General features: G+C 33.8%; 1 protein-coding gene across 1 annotated transcript in view; it reads left to right on the forward strand.

Moving 5' to 3' along the window:
• The first annotated feature begins 1,534 nt into the window (after positions 1 to 1,534).
• Positions 1,535 to 22,832, forward strand: part of LOC139970835 (S-adenosylmethionine-dependent methyltransferase Rv2258c-like) — a 31,525-nt gene continuing 10,227 nt past the window's right edge. The window contains exons 1-2 of the mRNA XM_071976871.1: positions 1,535 to 2,421; positions 22,456 to 22,664. Coding sequence (XP_071832972.1) covers positions 2,075 to 2,421; positions 22,456 to 22,664 — 556 coding nt within the window. The 5' untranslated portion in view covers positions 1,535 to 2,074. The remainder of the gene's footprint in view (positions 2,422 to 22,455; positions 22,665 to 22,832) is intronic.

The raw sequence follows: 22,832 nt of genomic DNA on the forward strand, positions 1-22,832 counted from the left end.
CATAAAGAAAAAGATGATTAACTTTCTCACTTGTTGTCAACATGGTACTTCCGCTCTTGATGATTGCATAAATATCAACAAACCCCAACACCAGATGACCTCGCCATGATGTAACAAACCACACTTGGGTGGGTCGTTTCAATAATAATCTCCCACGTTTGTGCTTTTCTGAACAATTTCGCACGGGTTTAGATTATAAGTTGATGAATATACATTAGAAACAATAATAATTTAATCCGTAGCTCATCTTCTTTTAATGAGTATTCCAAATTATTTTTTTCATAAGGATCACGAACATATAACTGATACAAATATGATACATTTAAATTTGCCCTCACATAAAAAACATGACAGGGGAACCCCCCCCCCCCCCCACATGGAACTTATCAACAGCTCATCGTCTTCCGAGTATACCAAATATGACAATACCACTCCTCAGACGTAACCCCCATTACATCGTAAACTCGTCAAGGAATATCCCGGTTGCTGAAATAGATTTCTTAAACAAATTGCTGGACACCTTCTCAATCTGTCAGTCAAAACTACAGCCTCATAGCATTTTGCATGGCAAAGTTATTATTTTTGTTTTCATTTTGGTGACAGGTCTTAATGCATCTGGAAACAGCAGAGTGAATATTGTCATTATGACAATTATGCTGATTGTTTTTCTTCTTCTGTTATTAATACCCATATATCGTTAGTCCACTGCAGAGGAAAGTAACAACACAAAGCTGCTGCATTTTAAAGATATTCTCAATACTGGGATACAGGGTTCGACTAACAATACGGGGGGAAAATCCTTCTTCATACAAGTTACATTGTCTGTCACCAAAATGAACCTTTTATTAAGTTTAGCCATGGAAGTCTAACCAAGTGAAGCATTGTTTGTCATTCCCTGAACTGAGTTCAATGCCTCACTATTATTAGTTACATGGCAATCCCCTGCACATCACCACACACACACACACACATTATACTAGAACATATATATACGAGACCATGAGACTAATTCTATACTTTGGATAACCCTAAACATCTCTCAAAATTGGCAAAATAACTTAATCGTGGTTTAACTTTCCACAGTCAGATAAATCTCCAGAAATGATAACATGTAACATTAACCCAGTTACTGTGAGGATTTTGGCTATAACGTCCTCCAGTTAGACTAAAAACAAAAACACACACATTGGTACATTTCTCTCGTATAGCATATCACTAACTCGCAAATGCAAATAACTCGTAGCCTACTTCATAATATGAAGTATACATATTGTGACATTAAACGTATCGAAACCTTCTCGTCCCCTTTTGTCCCACTGACCCCTCCCTTCCACCCCATGAACTATACACGTGTGTTCTTTTCCAATTCTTTCATCTTTCTCTTTTCTCTTCAATATTAATCTTTATATGAATATTATTAAACAACACACACCGCATTGGTCGATCTGTATCGTTATAACAGTGAACAAGCGCCGAGCAAAGTCCAACGTGGGATTCCTGTGTTGAGATTGTTAAGAGTTGAACGGAATCGACTCATTTTCAGCTCTTCGAGAATTGCGGTTAACTTTCAGACGATATTCATGTTTACCTGTATGTTCAACTGGAGGTGGTTTTTTTCATATCTTTTTTCCCAGTCGTAAATGCGTGGGCCGAAATATGGCCTCCTTTTATGTCAAGCAAAATTCATCATCATCATTTGAATTTGTTACTATAAAGTTATGAAAGGAACTCGGTTACTGTGCACTGAAGTAACGTCTAAGCCGATAGGCAATACCTTTATGCTTTTATATATACGCAGTAGACCGTTATGGGTAGACTTTTCAACAGGTATTGCATATTCAGTCGTAGTGAAACCCCTCCCCCACGGCTGAAAGGACACACTGACAGTGTGTTATAAAAGCTTGAAGTATGTAGCTCGGCGGTATTTAATAGAATCCAGAGTGTTTGTGCAAAGATCAAACACCAACGTAGAGCGGGGTAGTAAAACAATTTTTTATTTATTTATTCGGAAAACGAAGTAGTCAAACGCTATAGGCCTTACACATTGTTAAAGCTTGACTCAAAGTAGCAGAAAATGGATACCAACAAACCACCACTGGTACCTCCGAAGATGGCTACCGGAGGTATAACTCCGGGACCACCACCAGGGGTAGCACCACTGGGTATGGCGGCACCGTCGGTCAATGGACCTATGTTAGGACCACCTGGAGGTGGACCGATGATAATGCCTGGTATGGAAGCGTCTGGAAATGAAACCCTTCCAATGTTCGGACAGAGAATCGCACAGACGATCAATGGAGGGTTTTTAACTCTTTCTATAGCGGCAGGGCACCAGACAGGATTATTTACAACACTTGGTCGATACGAAGGAGTTGCAAAAACGTCTCAAGAAATAGCCACGGATGCAGGATTAAAAGAACGGTAGGTTAAATATTTTACACATATAGGTCTTAAACCATATCTAGTGTATATACAAACGGCAATATAAATGCCTAAGGTTAAGCATTATTCGTCGTCACTCTTCGCTGAGTTTTATAGTTAGTAAACTGGAAAAGGGTTTAGTAATTATATATATATATATATATATATATATATATATTTATATACATATATATATATATATTTACAGGTCTATACTCTATACAGGCTGTTCCATCATAGTCCAAATATGCACGTACATATATCATATAGTATCATAATACATGGTTTACAATGTGATCATTTGTACGTCGGTACAGGTGCACGAAGCATATAGACAGTCCATTATCATTGCATCGCTTGAATATGTAGCTACATAGTCGAATAATGTATACATATATCGGTCAATGGCTTTACCATCATTCCCTTTATTTACTTTCATTGTGACATGTTACACCACTGTCAATAATTTCAACAATATACCTTGAATATACACATAGCGTTGATCAATTTTGTTCACATTTATAGCTACTTGGCACCAAGCTGTGTTAAAACATTGCATGGACTATTTTACGGTGGATTGTAACGTTTGGCCAAGTCATGTGATGTACACACGCCATGGGATTCCCCTTGAGTTCAAGTTAGATCTCTGTGTAGTTACAACAAGTTGCCTCCTTCTATTAACCGTTTCATCTGATACAGAACAATTTGTGTCCTACAAATTTATCGTTTCATCTCTTACTTGAAAAGCCCCGAAGTTCATAAGTTCAAGTTTGGTGGACTAAGTAAAAAAAAAACAATTATGTTTTCAGGTAACTTGTCTTTAGTTCTTTTAGAGGGATATAATAAGGCTTACCCAAATCGAGGCAACATTTAACAAAAGTTTCACTTTTTATCATTTTTATCCAAATTGTTGTACATAAGTATATATAAGCATGTAAATGGTTAATTGCCAATCAAAAGGAATCGCGTATCTACTACTCAATAACCGTTAGTATATACCAACATTATACATGCCATCCAAAACTTCTGAATTCATTTACATTCTCGCATCCAAAATTTATCATCATGTCATTTCTCACAACTTGATTCAAGTTTTCTTGGCATAAGATTTAAAAGTATAGCTTGTCGCTGTGATATATCAATACCAATTAACAGCAATTCAGTTACAATGTACATAAGTAAGTAACAATATACTTAAGTATATGAAAACATGAAATGAGATTATGGTTATTGAGCTACTACTCAATAACCGTTAGTATATACCAACATTATACATGCCATCCAAAACTTCTGAATTCATTTACATTCTCGCATCCAAAATTAATCATCATGTCATTTCTCACAACATGATTCAAGTTTTTTTGGCATACTAAGATTTGAAAGTATAGCTTGTCGCTGTGATATATAAATACCAATCAACAGCAATTCAGTTACGATGTACATAAGTAAGTAACAATATACTTAAGTATATGAAAACATGAAATGAGATTATGGTATTAATTTTATCCCCTTCCCTTTTTTGGATTTATCTTGAATTTGATCGCCAGCAGATTTTTCTATATTACGCTATGGAATTGAGATCAACATTTCTTCAAACAGCCACGAAACTTTATATAGGCCTATATATCTATTTCCATTTGAATTCTACATTAAATTCTATTCCAAGTTATACTTCGTCATACAAGTTCGTCTCGGTTCTTCAGGGAATAATTCATGATAAGGAAATAACATATAAAAATAAAAATTAGGATCAGCATAGAATTATTGTCATAAACATAAAAGAAAATCCTTCTTTGAACAAGATCGAAACCGTTGGCCTACAACATGCACATCGTCGGATTTGTTACACATACAATACATAGCCTACAGTAAATGTACATTCTTAGCACCATTTGAACTTTGTACGTGCGTAAAAGCTTTAAAAAAAAAGAAGAAAGAAATAGTATTGAAACCACAATATTGTTTGCAAGGTTTTTGAGGTTGATTCTAGTATCAATTCTACTGTCTGGTTGTTACCCCGACAGTAATCTCTCAAGCATTGATAAAACGTCTTTTTCAATTTTTATATATTTACACAAGTTTTGCAGCAGATAATCTGTTTCCCGTTCATGTTTTTTCCTTATAGATAGATATAGGTGCAAACTGCGTGAAGGTCACGAAAATTGCGTGGCTAGTACGGTATACCGTATATCCTAACAGTCAATTATACACAGGCATATACATATATATATATATATATATATATATATATATATACGCCTCAATACTATTGTGTATCATTTATGAATAGGTAGTCTTCGGATCAAAGTATTGTTAGCATAATTATAACGAAATTTTCGATAAGCTGTAATTATCAGATTAATTAATTACCATTATACATATACATATCACAGTAAATAGGACAGAGCACAGTGAACCCACTTAGCATAATATAGGTCTAAGGCGATAGGACTAAGGTTCTCTTTGTATTTCATACTATCCTTGATAAATATTTCTAACAATAGAACGTATACCGGTAAATACTATGATTATATAAGTCAATTCAATTGTGTTTGATAAAACAATCAAAGACCTATTAGCATCTTGCGTGATTCACCAAATAGGGGGGAGGGGGGGGGGGGGGTGACATAATATCAATCAAGATCACTTTTTATTTTCTACCTGCAAACCACCATGCGCTATAAAGATATCATGGTTATGAAGACTCTCATTAAGATGGCAGACCTAATTAACGTGAGGTTGTAAACTTGAACAAAATGAATATTCATCAAATGACAATTTTTCAAATAGTTTTTCATGAATCTTTTTTTGATACGTTATTGAACAAATGAAAACTGACTGGGAAATTATAAACAATGGAAAAGAACGGAGAAATAAATATTTTGGTTGGCTAGAACAGGATCCGTTTCTTTCTCTGCTTTTGTTCCCCCATGCACTGATTCAAGTTTGGCAGCGTGTAAAGAAAAATAAAACAATTTTTTTACAGAATTTATAAAATTCATTAATCATTTGAGAGACATTTTTATCATCTTATTCTCATTCTATGAGAATGTCCCGAAATAACGACTCTATCAACAACTGGATTCCGTTTGTAAAGTGCATGAAGCTTTCAAGTCTAGCTCGTGCTGAGTGAAAATAATCACAACAGTTTCAAAAAATCCTCGCTTGGTAAAACTGAGATTAATTTCTCGTGGAATTCAAATATATTTCGAATCCACCATCATAGAGTGCCTTTTCACTCTGTAATTTACGCCTTACCCTTAAAAATGAAAATTACCTTTTGGAAGTCAGAAGCGCTTACGGACACATTGTCCACTAGCTTTACAAGGCTTTCTCATAGCTGGTTTGTGGTTTTATGGAGGAATTTCGCTTTAGATTTAATCGGTTAGATATAAGTACCGACATAATTTGTATTTCCGATGACCTAATTTTATCTTTTGTTTATTAGAAATAATATATACAAGGTAGAATCTATTCAATTTTCTTTCCAGTTTAGTTAGCCAAACAATGGCAAATTGTACTTCAAAACAAGGTTCATACAGGCAAGCTGAAACATTTGCTTATCATAACTAAATAAATAAGTAAATAAGAGACAATGCATTTGGACAGAAAGTTTATCTTCTGATCATATCGAGTTCCTCAAATTGTAGACATGTATTGTTTCAACAAGGATTTTATTTTCAACATTACGATGAACGATTGACAATTAATAACACATAAAAAGCAAAAAAAAAAATAAAAAATAAAGAATTGTGAAAGAAATTGCGAAGATAGTTATTTTACGAACAATAGCCTCAACAATCCCTCCAGACTTAACTTTTCATTAACTGTTTTGTAAAGCAATTAATTTATACACTTGTAAATTGAAGAACTTTTCATGGTATGCCTTGCCTATAAATTCTAAGAGAAATAAGGGACCATTAAACGCTTGATTTTCTTAAACTATATTATACTTTAAGAAAAGTGAAAGAATTACGTTCCAGAATCAATATCTACTACAACGTTTATTAATGACATTGAGTCATACGTTTCTTTATTTTTATGAAAGAAACTATCTGATATTTATGAATTAAGAGCACCACCACATAAACAATCTATGCTTTTTTAAGTCGTTCATGTAACCGCTGGAAACAGAAAGACAAATTTGTATTTTAATATTTATCTTAGAGAAGACACTTTCTTGCAAGCAGTTCCATCCTCACTTTGATTTTAAATTTGAACTTTAGTGATCATGACATTCTCCAAGAGAGTATTGCTTAAGTTTTTTTTCTTCCAACGATTGGATTAACTTTCTTCGATGGTACAAACCGATGTATAACAAATGATTCATTACCTAGCCTCCATTTCAGCTTTAACTTTATTTTCATATCTTACTATAGCATTGAAATCACCAAAACGCCAAAAACATAAAACAAAAAGCAAAGAGAAGCAATAGGAGGGCAAAAACGCTAACCATTTTCTTTTCTCTCTTTTTTCTTGTTTTCTAAGTCAAAACCCAATTTTATCTCGTCAGTAGCAGCCAAAAATATAAATGGATTGTAAATACAAGCTATGGTAAAATGCAAAACAGCTGTTGTTAGGTATAAAGGGGACAGATGTATCGGTATTATGTAGTAAATGTCATCTGCAGAAATCACTAATCACTCTCGAGGTATCCCAGGAGTATCTTAGTCTCTCGCTGCCATTATTATAAACTTACAAGCCTGTTATTGAAGAGAAGGCTGGAGAGTGAAAATGAAGAGAGAGAGAAAGAAATAAAGAGAGAGATGTAGAGCTGTGAAACTACATAAGAGATAGATCAGATAAGACCAGATCTGGAAGGTGGAGATTTAAAGCAATATATCAGAAATTTCATAAGGTATTGATATATTAGATAAGCAACGTTCAAATTTAAAGGGATAAGCTATATGTACATATTTTAAATAGTTAACAAAATATACTGCATTCATAAAAATGAGAAGAGACATGAAATAAATCATTCACAAGTACCAAGTTTATTGATATTTTCAAATCGGGGATTAGAATTCAAATGATTTTACAAAGAGAATAACCCTTTGTATATGGTACGGCCGAATGTATGTATGGTCTGTGCATGTATACGTTGTCAAGAAAGGTTGTCAAATTGTTTAGCACAACAGTCACAACAGTGTATAAGAGTGACGATATTAAAAACAAACAAAACACTACTGTACTTCAATTAAGATAATATTTACAACCACTCATAGAAAAGAGGATATATATTAGAAATATTTAAACTTATATTGAACTGAAGGGGGTATTTTCAAATTTGCCTTTTGTACTCTGAAGTGCAGTTTAAGTGCCTTTCAAGTGCAATATGGAAAACTGTGATACTATCTGGAAGAAGAGCAGTACGTTTTATATTTATGCATAGCTTTGGCCAAAAATTTATGTGCATGTAATAAAACGGAGTATCTAGGCCTTTTTTGAATTCATCAACCTTACAGCAATTCGTACATATTCTGCACTCATCAAAAAGCCTCAAAACTGAGAGCTTGTTCCTTACACAGGTTACATGATTGAAAGCCGTTTTGCGCATTATTAATTGAAGGTAGAACATATACGTGATTTTTTACATATCTGTTGTACACACGCTGGTATAATGAGACATAACATATGCAAAAAGTGTGATTGGAACATTCTACGTTTGTTTTACCTCAAGTTAGGAAGTGTATAGCAACAATAATTTGACATTTGAACTTACTGAAAGTAGCAATGTTTCGTAAAGTTTTCAAAATATGTTATCCTATTGAATATGTGTACTTTCACGGGGTCATTCGCAGTGTACTGTATAGGCCTATTGCACACAGTAAAAGCCTGGTTATCAGTTCAGCTCACATGAAGCGATTTGGTATGTTTTGTATAATGAAACAACTTAAATTACTTTGAAGTTAATTACTTAAAGTTAATTACTTAAAGTTAATTTGTGACATCAGTATATGACTTAATATTCACTTGTATCAAACTTTATATTTCCACGAATGCAAAAGATATGAGTCCATTGAGAAAATTGCAACAACAAAAAAAGGGATGGGAGAATAAAATGAAGAAAGGCACATTTACAATTCACAAGACCGTAGTTTATCAACGTTTAAGATAACTACCATAATTACCACTTTGACAATTTTTATCAGTTGTTTATACCATGTACGATTTCGCTTCCTACGGTTAAACGAGGTTTTTATGCTAAGTTTTTTTAAATTCTCGGTAATAAAATCCAACACAAATGCACGTCAGCGGTAACTCGACGAGTCAAGATTCATTTCAAAGGATAAAGAAATAATTGACAGCTTTAAACTGTTCTGATTTTTCTATTGCACTTTACTAGTAATCAGCTTCAGAAATAGCTCACATGGAAACACTATAAATATCCTCCAATAAACGTTCCTTTTTATTAAAAAAAAGAAGAAGAAATATCAGCAAATGTTTCTACTATAATGCTTCTTTCAAAAACATAAATCCATGTAATTTATATTTTAGTTATATTTCTTGCTATTTATTAAGTGTTTATGTCGCTATTGCTTTATCTTTATAGCGTTGAATTTTATAAGAAGGTTAATATGTGAGTTTATTTTTGTTCGTATTTGCGTGGGTCTTACCAGTCCACTTGTACATATCTATGTCACATAGATCAGAGATAGAAGATGGGCTTTACAAATACCGTATATTCTATCTACCTTGTGATAGCTAAACATTTTTTTTGTAACTGTACAAATGCAGTCACGAAAAGGCTTAGTCCAATATTATTAAGTAGTTTACATTTGTATACATTGTCATGTATATTTTTCAGTTTTCGACAGCCTCATTTTCCTTAAAAGGTGTACAACCTATAGCTATACCGCACATTATACAACGAAAATATCATATAAGGCAACATACAAGAGGGGCAACACACCGACTTCACCTTTCAATGTAGAGACATTGATATTGGATTCTATGATTATTTTTTATTGGTTTCTTATTATATATGAAGGTGTAGAACATTTTGAAAAGTACTGATATGCAGAACTTACTCATTTTTATACGATACTGATACATTAACAATTTCCCCCGTCTTGATGTTTGTTGAAGATATTGAGCCAATCTAAAGGCAAGATATTGATAAAAAAACAGTAATGGTATATGTTTTCAATGCTGAAAGTCACCTGTGAACATCATTGACAATGACCTTGCTATAACAGAGCTGAAAATTTGCTGAGATTAAATATTGTACTGCAGTGTGTTAGCATTCTGAAATATTACCTGATTTTAAAGTGAGTCAAATTAAACTAGAGGCCCCGATGAATGTGAAAACATAATTCTGTGAGTACTGTAGTATGAAAACATAATTATGTGAGTTCTGTAGTATGAAAACATAATTATGTGAGTACTGTAGTATGAAAACATAATTCTATGAGTACTGTAGTATGAACATAATTCTGTGAGTACTGTAGTATGAACACATAATTCTGTGAGTATACTGTAATATGAAAACATAATTCTGTGAGTACTGTAGTATGAAAACATAATTCTGTGGGTACTGTAGTAAAGGAATTGATAAGTTTCAATTTCTTTTTTGGTTCTTTGGTGACTATTTTTGGTCTTTCTGGCATGGGCTATTTTTGGAAAATGCTACTGGCCGCATCACATACGCCCGTCATTGATTCACCAGATTTAGTTTTCATTTCAAATATTTAATATATATTTAAGATAACGTTGACTTCGTCCGAGATAACTATTTCGATTAATCGAACGCCTTAATGAGATAATTGTGCTCAGTAATTAATGATCGTTAGATGCTATATAAACATATTGATGTAGCTTAGCGTGAATTAATTACCTTGTTCACGTTGTAATGAAACTTTGCTCGGTACCGGAAGATCCCGATGGTCCGAAACAGAACCTAAACAACTAAAAAAAGGAAAGAAAGTGCAAGGTTGGACAAAAGTTAGTTTGTTAACTTGATTATGACCACTGAGAACGTATTCAATCATCAATTTTGTTTTTCATCAAGATTCTGATATTTCACTGATATTTTCATAAAGAGATAACATGAAGTATAGCCAACAACTACACTCTACTAACATTTTGCATAGCTTCTCTTCGTTATTAAAGTTTTCCAAATGAACTTGGCTTGAAATGATTTAAATGAGAGCGTTGACCGTACGCTTTCCAGGGCCTAAGTCCAATCACTAATCGTCTTTCGCTTATAATAATTGCTTAAGTGATAAAATAATCATAGCAGCAGCTGCCTAATTACGTTGAACTGCAATACATTGCGACTTTATCAATAAATATAGTGCAATTATGTGTGTACAAACTGTTTGAAAAAATATTTGACGAAAAGAAACTGAAAACTTATTCTTATTTCAACAGTTTAGGCTGACCAACCTTTTGTTATAGATTCATCATGCCTATATATTAGCACACAGTTTTCTTTTTGAAAGATTTGTCTTCATTTTCGATTCTTTCATGTTCTGTGTTATTGGCTTATCTTTAAACGTACTCATAGTTAAAATATTAGTATGTAGTTTATATAGACCAATCATGGTAATTAATTTGACGTTACTCTTCGTTCTGTCTTATACAAATATAGTCAATATGTTCATGTCCTATAAAGTTCTTTATATGATAGTTCATTAATTACATACAACTTAGCCTATTTCATCAATTTCCAATTATATTGTAATCTTTTTACGTTCTTTGAGTTCAACAACACGGTAAATCTCAATTTATTCATCATGTAGTGAGCGTGAATGTTGTACATAATGATTCAGTGCTAAAGGAATACGTCTTTTGCAACTTTCTTTATATCTCTATATGTAACCATTGCTGGATGAAGACCGAAACTGGGAAGGTTGTTTAAATACTTTTTGTTTCAATTGTCATGATCGTTTGAACAATCCTCAATGAGTATATGTGGTCAAACTATACGGGTAATACTGAATAAACAATGTAAGCCTACTTCAGGAGAGAAACGAGAGGTACTCCATCATGTTTCTGTAAACCTCTCGACAGCTTAAAAACAGAAAATCTCTGCTCTTGACAGCCCATTTCTTTTTTTAAGTTATGACCAATGAATTGCTAAGACTATATGTATACACCAGCTATGCTCTTACATATACATTATATAGTATAATAGCGTCCATGCTGTAACGTTTAAATGCTTCGCCAATCCCTCCCGAGGCATGAAAACAAGCTTTACCTATTTACATGCTGTACAGTTATCCTCTCGCTTGGTAAGAGGCAAAGAATTTGAAGTGTTAGAAGAACGAATCGGAAGTAAGAGAAATGGAATCAGATTTTCACGCCACAGGGGTGTCTTATCTTGAACAAATCCTCTCGAAATCTTGCGGCATACAGTCTCTTAATAGACGTAATGGGTGAAAAAGTCAAGCTTTTCATAGTGGGCTTCTTTTAAAAACTGCTCCAGCGAAGTTAAAAGTAACCATTTCCCCCCTTTTAAATCCTATGTTGAAAAGACGTTCAGATACATTATTCAAATGCAACTGCATGAAAGAAGAAACCGTTACATAACCTTTCATGAAAGCTTCGGACTGAATATTATGTAATGAATTCAAGTTCTGAGATCTCAATCATGAAACTAAAACTTAGACATTTGAAATAGTATCTGCAGTATAAAGGAATTTGACATGGTTACGGTAACAGCAATATACGGTTATATTAAAGTAAGATTTTACTTGAAGCGAACATTAATTAATGTCATTATCCATCTTATATCTTGTAAAATTCCTTGTGAATGCCAGGGCCATGAGAGCAAATACTCATTTTTTTTTTATATACACAACTGAATTTGAAAGCATAAGGACCTGTTATCAATTGATGTTTAGATGTGCTTCAGATATTGAGAGGGATTTATGAAATTACAAACCAGAAAGGAAATATCTCTTTCATAGTAAACTTTAGTTTAATATATAGTATCACTACTACGGCTTTTTGCACATTTATTAAGTTATGATTGTCAATTTTAAAGTATAATGATATATAGGCTGTTTACCTCCATACAAGAAATAAACACGAGTGTGAACTCGTGATTTCCACTTTCAAAAATTGTTAACACTAAAAACTCACAGGCATATTGTTCTGTTACAATATTTAGATGTAAAGTAGGGAGGATGTGAATTTCTTCAATTGGAGGTTGATACATGACAACATAGGAAGCAGCCACACTTTATAAACGATGTGATAAGTAACATTTAAGCTGTAAAAGGCGATGTCTTTCAAATTTTAAAGAATATAGTCTCGCACTGTCATTTTCATGAATTTTATGACAGCAGGTATTGTTGTTAATTTCGTGGCTTAGAGAACAGCGTCATTTAACGGTTACTTGCCACAAAAAGAATGATATTTAACAAGTTAAAGTTCAATAAATGGCGCTTTTTATATTGGGTTGTCAATTTCTAGCAAGTTTACATATCCTATTGAGTATATTTCCTGATCAAGATTGCAATCGATATAAGGTATACTGTTTATTCACAATATTCAGATGTAACGTGTAGGAATGATGTGAAGTTCTTCAATAGGAGGTTGATACATGATAACATGATAACAAGCGGCCAAACGTTATAAACGATGTGATGAGTAACATTGAAACTAATAAGTGGCTGTCTTTCCAAGCTGCGATTTATCAAACTAAGATACAAATACTACAATGTTATATAACAACGGGACATTTATCTATAGCGAATATATATAATAATATATTTGTTCACTAAAGAAGGGGAAAATATCGTCCAGACTATTTCATATATTAGAGTATAACTTTCAAAATTGCTAATTTTGCTCTCCATAATCTTAAGTTAATTTTAAAATTTGAGGTTAAAATTTCAGAATGAAGAACTTATTGCTACCGACATTTATGTAAAAAATGTGATTACAAAATGAGCTCAAAATCGCTGCTAAAATTTTGAGAGGCATTTTCATATTTTCTCACAAATATATACACACACACACACATATATATATATATATATATATATATAGATATATATATACTGACGAGAATTTATTTGATTGATCCCTGAGCTATCACTTTTTGACCATTTGAAAGACAACCTATATAATGGATGGAAGTGAGAATAAGGAGAAACTATACATTGGACGACAATTCCTGTACCTGCTCAGTCATTGATTACAATTTCCTGTGCTTTGTGTTACCATGAATTGGTAAGCCATATATTGACGGGAAAGTCTTAATCCATTGTTATCGTTTGAAGAGACATTTTAATAGGTTAAGTCAACTGTAAGGATTTGATTTCCAACCTTCCCCTGCGAAAGTATATATGTATATAGCCTACGCTACAGACATAAAAAAGAATTAAGAATTTATTCTATTGACAACTACACTTCCAACATTCATCGATCACTATACCAGCTCTGACACATCCGTGGAAACCGATGTCTGTTTCATAATGGAACAGCCCGACCGTTTAACCATAATGAAATTTCGTGAACAAGTAACTATACAAACATGCTTTAAATCTTGAGTTAAAGCAACTGACCGAGTTAATGGTGACCTAAGTTGCAGAACAAAATACAATTAACATCTTTAACTTCTTACCTCAAATAAATATGATAAGAAGTAATTAACTTAGTGAACCAGGAAATTGTTGGAGAACTTTACTTTTATTATTTAAAAAAATCTTGGTTGTTTTGTCAAGGAAAATGTTGTTACAAATTTTTGAAGCAGTTAATGACGTATTAATTAGAAACATATCTGTCCATATAATAAGGATATTGTTACTTTCTTTAAAAAAATGATTTTACAAGACATGTGTATCACATATAAAGGAAATCTGTTCTAACTTTCATGATACATACCTAGCCTGATTAACTGTACTACGTAGAGTAGACTAAGTTTACATTATATTGGTTACAAAGTAAACCTATCCTAATTAAAATAATTTGCATATAAGAACCAAAACGGTACTTATATACGTTTTGGGGTCACCGGAGATAAGCTAACACCGTATGTGTAAAGGCACTAAAACACACTTAACTTTTACTTGATCGAATATGATAGAGGATGCGGCAATGCATAAATATGCTTAAATTTTTAAAATTTAAGAAACAATCTGCTGCTTAAATGATTATATTCAGTTCCTGTGGCCGACGGTTTTACCGAATATATATCAGATACAATGATTGGTTGGAGCTTGATCCCCCACCCCCACCCCACCTCTCTTCTGAGTTTTTCTTCGTTGGTCAAGATAGTTTGGCAATTGTGATAAGAAGTGTTAAGCATGCATGATGCATCGGATAATCAGCTTAAAGAGAGCAAGTAATTTTGTTAGTTAACGGAACGGAACTTTGCTATTCAGCTCTTAGTTTGGTGACAATACCTAACCATACACTTTCTTTGCTGGGGGTACCGTCCAGTCAGAAACCACATGTAATCACATTTAAGAGATTTATGATTGGGTCGATTTATGTCTCCTGGGATGTTACGAGGATTAGTGGACAATCCTCTTTGCGTCTCAAACTCAGTCTCAGCCTGTCTATGTCCCAACAGACGTTTTGTGGTAGAAAAGGGTATCGATAGATGAGTAATTAAGAAAGAAACGACCTTAACTATTGAACGGAAGTGAAAGGTATATTCATCCTATTAAATGGATAAGCCTTAACCAGGTTTGTTCCGATTCTACTGGCTGAAATGATTTTAGTCTCAAACATTTCTTTCCTTTTGTTAACCGTATTTTTTTTGAGAATGTTGTTTAACATATATAATACCTTCGTTTCTGATTTTAAGATCGTATAAGGCAAACCAAAAATCGAGTAAAGACATTATAAACCAATCAGATATATGTTGTTATCCGATTGCGATGCTATGATCCACTTTGAGGCTATACAAGTTGTCGTTTTCTATATTTTTTTTTATCAACAATCGATCTCAAATCCTCCGGGAGAGATGAAAGAGGGGCATGTGGTCAACTTTCCGTTATGTTTTATTAAGAGCTTGCTCTCCCTAAACTTCTTTGCAGCCACGACCATTTCCAGTTTCCTTATTTAAATAGGTTTATTTCAATAAGTTTTGGGGGATGGGTTAGGAAGTTGGTCAAAAGCAGAGGGATAAGATAATTAATGTATACTCTATTATTTGTCTCTTCTTCTTAACTATTCTCATTTTTGACGGGATTTCTTGTGTCTAATTATAATATAATAAAGCTTGTACAGCGTCATTTCAATTGTCTTTACATAATCATTAATACTACTACAGTTGATTATTCGTGAAAAAGGCCCATCACCTTAGTGTATTGTTTACTCGTCTCGTCTTCCTAACTATTCTAAGATTTGATCACTTTTCGATGAGTACAAGGATACGGGCTTCTATAACACACATCACTATATGACTGGTCCGATGGAACCTGTTGTTTGGTTCTTTCACACAATAATAGGGGAGGTACAAGCGCAATGACTGGCAAATTATGATGACTGATCACGTCTGAAGAGTTAAAAATTACTGTATTCATATGGTTATGGAATATCAATAGCTTTTTTCAGTTTGGTTTCTCTTTCTCTCTCTCTCTCTCTCTTTACTTCAAAACCTATTAACTTTCATAAGGTTTCTTTTCTATCATTCACACGACAAAAAAGCTATGATCCCCTTTGTACATAGGAACCAGACTCACATCAAAAACATCGAATCATTTAGTATTTTCAATACACACACACACACACACGCACACACAAAAAAAATCCGATAGGTTGACTCTTTCAGCGCAAAGAATTTTGTCTTTTTGTGGTGGAAAAGTCGGTCATTTTGCGTCGGATAATAGGTGATATTTTCAACTTTGTTTGCAAGAACAATGGGAACAATAGGCTATATTCCTCCGCAAAGTGATTTGCCCTAGGGGACATGAATTGTTTGGCATGTAAAACAACAGTAATTCAAGGTTAGGTTTGGTTATGGGAGCAAACAGAAGCACAGTGCCGTGCCTGTGGGGTAACTCTTTCAATCTAACCGACTATTGTAATCCTATTGTTCTCTCGCCAAGTTTTATACATTATACCTTTCAATAGTCCATGTTTAAATTTTCCTAGCCCTTAAAGCGATTGTTACCCCGAGGCTAAAATATCCTGTGACTTGGCCTCATCAATGTCAAAAACAGGTGTGTTAAACGTCTATTAAGAAGGGGAAAAAAGGTCAGTATAGACTGCAAGCAAATCGTAGAATAAATGAAAAATGGTTAGTCGACGGCGTTCCTTAGGTCACCCAACAACCCCCTCCCCAACCGCCTCTTCTCTCTAAATCATGATATAGTTGACCTATACAAACATCTTGCGTGGATTTCTAATCATTGTCAGAGTGAAGGGGGTTATTAGATCACCTTACACGATGTCCAAGATGAACATCATAACTGTTGTATCGTTTTGTATAAAAGTTAAGCGAATTCGAATTTATGTAAATGAACAAAAACAGCAACCCCTTGAATTTCCACTTTGCGCATGGCTGAGCCTACAAATGAGCCTATATAATCATTCATTTTAAAAAGCAAATAGCCTATATGACTTCTTTGTATATTAAGACTTGAACATTATTGAAGTGCTTCTTAACATAATCACCAACGTTACCACATTGACATTTAACCCTAAAACCAAGCAAGTCATATACAGTGTCTCGCACAAGTCCGCATGGCAGGGTTGATAACATTTATATATGATAGTGTATATAAACAAATATGGAATATGAAATGTTTATCAACGAGGAATATCATACATGTATAGTGGTATATGAAAACCAGGTTGTATGCCGTGAACCCGTCCTCCCCCTCCCCCCTCCCCGCCCCAAGGTTTATCTCCGGATGATCAGTTAGTTCACTTTAAGTACCATATCCAATAGAAACAAATAACACTACCTTTTTTTTTCTATTCTTTTCATTAAAAAAAAATGCGGAACCAATTTTGCCACATATTCGAACGTGAATTGCGACCCACTTTTGGACGAAATGAATTGTCAAAGCGACACAACAAACCCATAATCTTCAAAGAAGTCACTGTGACACACACTGTGGTTTGGGATAATAACTCTAATAAAGCAAGCAAGAGCGAGGTGCCCAGTCGTGAAGATACCTGCTGAATGGAACAACTAAATGACCAGTCTCCTGACATAACAGTTTTACGACAAACCTCGGTTAATTCTTTAGGTCAAATTGTTCTTCTGTCGGTTTTAAATTGTATATCCAGACTGCATGATGGATCATATTGTTTGTGTGCCTGTGTGTTTGGTGAGCATGTCGTAATGGCTCATTTTAGCATATAGTTCCATTTTCACGTTTCTGCCCCACCCCCCCCCCTCCCCCTCCAACCCACACCACAAGACAAATAACTGTATATTGTATATGTAAATGTGTAACAGCTCCGATAAAGCTGTACGTGAAATGATAGATAGATAGACAGACAGACAGACAGACAGACAGACAGACAGACAGACAGACAGACAGACAGACAGACAGACAGACAGACAGACAGACAGATAGACAGACAGACAGACAGATAGATAGATAGATAGATAGATAGATAGATAGATAGATAGATAGATAGATAGATAGATAGATAGATAGATAGATAGATAGATAGATAGATAGATAGATAGATAGATAGATAGATAGATAGATAGATAGATAGATAGATAGATAGATAGATAGATAGATAGATAGATAGATAGATAGATAGATAGATAGATAGATAGATAGATAGATAGATAGATAGATAGATAGATAGATAGATAGATAGATAGATAGATAGATAGATAGATAGATAGATAGATAGATAGATAGATAGATAGATAGATAGATAGATAGATAGATAGATAGATAGATAGATAGATAGATAGATAGATAGATAGATAGATAGATAGATAGATAGATAGATAGATAGATAGATAGATAGATAGATAGATAGATAGATAGATAGATAGATAGATAGATAGATAGATAGATAGATAGATAGATAGATAGATAGATAGATAGATAGATAGATAGATAGATAGATAGATAGATAGATAGATAGATAGATAGATAGATAGATAGATAGATAGATAGATAGATAGATAGATAGATAGATAGATAGATAGATAGATAGATAGATAGATAGATAGATAGATAGATAGATAGATAGATAGATAGATAGATAGATAGATAGATAGATAGATAGATAGATAGATAGATAGATAGATAGATAGATAGATAGATAGATAGATAGATAGATAGATAGATAGATAGATAGATAGATAGATAGATAGATAGATAGATAGATAGATAGATAGATAGATAGATAGATAGATAGATAGATAGATAGATAGATAGATAGATAGATAGATAGATAGATAGATAGATAGATAGATAGATAGATAGATAGATAGATAGATAGATAGATAGATAGATAGATAGATAGATAGATAGATAGATAGATAGATAGATAGATAGATAGATAGATAGATAGATAGATAGATAGATAGATAGATAGATAGATAGATAGATAGATAGATAGATAGATAGATAGATAGATAGATAGATAGATAGATAGATAGATAGATAGATAGATAGATAGATAGATAGATAGATAGATAGATAGATAGATAGATAGATAGATAGATAGATAGATAGATAGATAGATAGATAGATAGATAGATAGATAGATAGATAGATAGATAGATAGATAGATAGATTTCTTTCTCTTCACATAGATCTATGTTTTTAACAACCATTATCCTGTGTAATATGAAGTATTTTCTATTTTCTATTATTCCATGCTTAAACTAAAACTCAACCGAAACCACTAGCGATCGCTAAGTCGGAAGTTTTGAGGGGATTGTAAATAATGAAAGAGAGAGAAAATCCGGCTTAACATGAGACATATACGGTGTATTATCCTTTAATTCTATTATCATTAGAAGCTTTATTTTACCTTCCATGACTTGAAAACAATCATTTTGTTAGTTTAGAGAAGACTCAAACTCAAATTCAGAACCACATGAAAGAAGTTCCGAGCAGACGATCAAAAGTTTTTTTTCTTCAAGTTTCAAACGAAACTTCACCGACATTTTCGTCGTAAAAATCTCCCTGGTTGAATATAAGAAAAGAGAAAAATATGAAAGAAAGAAAGGAAACACTTATTGACGACAAAACTTATTCAAAGAAAATAAAACTTCAAGAAAATACATTGAAGTAACAACAAAAACCCAACAGCGTTATTTTAGTGATTCTTTCATTTGACGCCGTTTGCCACAGGCAAACTGTTAGTATTTAAAATTTGGATAATAGTTACTGTAACAATATTCATAACTGCACCGAGGATCTATCGTATAAAAAAAAGGCCGTTGTTCTTTTACATTTATGTATGGAAGTATAAAATATTTATAAAACAAATCTGCTACAGATCATTTTTTATCACAGAAGGATAATTTAATTCAATTTTCAGCCATAATTCTCATATAATACGTTTGCAAAACTCACCTGGCAATACAAAACTTTGTTAAGGAAACATTGCCTTCTCGCAGGTGTGAGAAAGTGTAGATGAAATATTTAAAGATTGGTTTTTGCGTTGTCAAAAATTGATGATACCACAGAAATATACGATACATAGAGTCATATTCTGTTATGTTTTTGTTCATGAAAATAGTACCAGCATCTATGCTATGTCGCTTTAAAGCAACTTAACATCGGATAACCCTACCATGATTAAGGTTACAACAATTCACCGCAGAAAAACAACTAACAACGGAAACTAAAATTTATAACCAAACATGCGTAAAATTATTACTTTGAAGTATGCATTGTCTAACTTAAAACACAATTGTTGTATATTTGAATAATGAAAGAGAGACAAATAACTATGCAAGAAAAAAAAAAGGTGAGCGATATTTCTGCTTGCATTAGCAATGCCATATTATTTCGTATTGTTTCCAATTTTATTGTTCAACCATTGTTTGTTTTTCTATTCTCCTTGGTCTATTGCTACTTTTTCTCTGAATAAAAAAAGGGGGAGAAATAGCAAATATATATAACAAAAGTGGAAACAATTTAGCTGGTGTCAATCGACTTAACGCTTGGTATATCACAGCCTGTCGGTAGAATTCTAAAGGCGAAAACGGGCTAAAGGATTAAACAGTTCTTCTGTAGCCGCCATTTAAAAGTCATAATGCAAAAAAATCCAGATTCACTGTAACGCTTGAAATATTCCTTTCAGACCGATTCGTGTACGGAAGCGCGATGACTGAGTGTTAACCGGGATTGTAGGCTTGTCGATGCACAAGCCGCTGTATGTCAATGGGCTTTCTCAATCAGAGGCGTGAAATATTATAGGACAGTTTCTTTTGTTCGGTAGTCGGTGAGCTTGAGGTTGGTCGTGTGTTTGGTATTTCGAAAGGTGTTATTAAGCCTCTCTGCCCTATTGTGTAAACTTTAAATGAACCGATTCGCGGTATATAATTGGTATAAAAACAAAAAACAATCTTGCCTTTGTCACTGTTAGCTGTTATCCTGATGGTAATCTTAAAGACGTCAAAAGTCGAATAATAATAGTTTGTTTGCTTTCTGGGCGGGGTACCCAGCACCATGCCTTATTGATACTATTTATTCATTGTTATAACTTAACAAGTTTTTCAATCTCGAGTCAAGTCCCCCCCCCCCCTCCGCCTCACAGAGACGCGGTAAGAGGGTGAAAAAACCCTCAACAAACATGTGTCCACCCTCTCCCAACCTTATAGTATCTAATATAATGTGTGTACTAATTCACATTAAACATGTACCGTATGTATTGTGAATGAAAATACTTCTTGTCACCGCCACCACCCATCCACGCCCTCCCCCCTTTACGTCGTATGAGAAGTACTCATTGAGTTTTGTACCAGCCTCCACCAATACCCCCCCCCCCTCACCTCCTCCTTACATCCTTTCATCTTATATATTACTTCTAACTCTAATCAAAATGCCAAAGTGAGATCATTATTCCTTTCCTTCTTTTAATAGTTCTCTTTGGTTGGTATTAAAGAAATTATACATATTAATAGATACCCCTATATTGGGGGGGGGGGGGTTCATCAATGTACTCGCCAAAAATATTGAAGATGGTTGAATCTGCCAAGTTTTCAATAAGAATTTTCATATTTCGTTTTATCACCTTTCCGGTTGAGTTATTCCTACATATTTTGAGTTAAACTTTTGAAAGTATTCAATATATAAGAGGGACTTCAATATTGTGACTAGATCTGCATGCGTATACTCTTTGGTGACCATTTCCTATCTAGTCATAGCATATTCCAGTGTTACTTGCAATGCTGTAGCATGCAGTATGTGCTTTTTTTAAAGATCACATAATGGTTACGTGCAGTCATGTATGTTGATGCATTTCTTTGCTTTTCATAACTAAATTTATTTTGTTTGCAAAAACTGCTGATTTTACCAGCTTGACAACAAGGTTACAACTCAAGGCTTCCACTCTACCAGAGCTGTCCAGCTGTTATCTGATGGGCATCCTTATACGGTTAATTCCGTGCCTCTTTTGGGTGGGTGGGGGAGGGGGCGTGGAGGGTGCCAATCAGAAGCATACCGTGCAAGAAGGCTTCACGTGCTAATTTCTTTCGATACTGACTAGAGGATTGCATGGAAGGGGATTTCCGAAAAGATTTTTTTCTTAAGTAGAAATTATTTAATAAATGAACAAAGGAAAACTGACTGAGAAATTTAAAAAAACAAACACAGATTTGATTAAGAGCAAAAGAAGAGATTTTAAGCAACTGTCCATGTTTGTTTGTTGACTAGCTTATGTTAAATTTGCGTCAAACATATAACACAAATTCGTTGAACCAAGTGTCTCAAACTATATGCAAATACTCGGTACACGAAAACTGTTATGTATTTTCAGGTTTCTCATAAAAAAAAAAACTTCAGGAAACCGATTGTAAATCATATACCTTCCACTATATGACTACAATAAGAACGATTCCGTTTTCGTTTAAACTCTTTGTTCATCATTTTATGATTTATTTATTTAGTTTTTATTATTTATTTATTACAGATATGTTCGCGAGTGGTTGGGTGCCATGGTAACGGGAAATATCGTTGATCAGTGCCAGGATGGTAAATTCGTTTTACCGCCTCATCGTGCGGCGTTCCTTGGAGAGAACGGATTTGGTACAGAACTTCTGATCCTAGCCTCTGCACTGCCCATGCAGAGTCAGGTATTCAACAAAGTTATGGCATGCTTCGACAAAGATGGCCCAAACGGTAAGAATCATGTACAAAGGCGAAAAAAAAAACCTTTCAGTTTGTTGTAATTGTTGTCTAATTTGGGTCCAACAGATATAGCCTACATAATGTTTCGACGTTATATCTTTTTGTTCTCGTTTTCCCGCCCCCTTTTTTGTGGCTATTTCATTTGTTCTTCATATGAAT

Source organism: Apostichopus japonicus, chromosome 8 (assembly GCF_037975245.1).
Source record: "Apostichopus japonicus isolate 1M-3 chromosome 8, ASM3797524v1, whole genome shotgun sequence".
Classification (NCBI taxonomy): Eukaryota; Metazoa; Echinodermata; class Holothuroidea; order Aspidochirotida; family Stichopodidae; genus Apostichopus; species Apostichopus japonicus.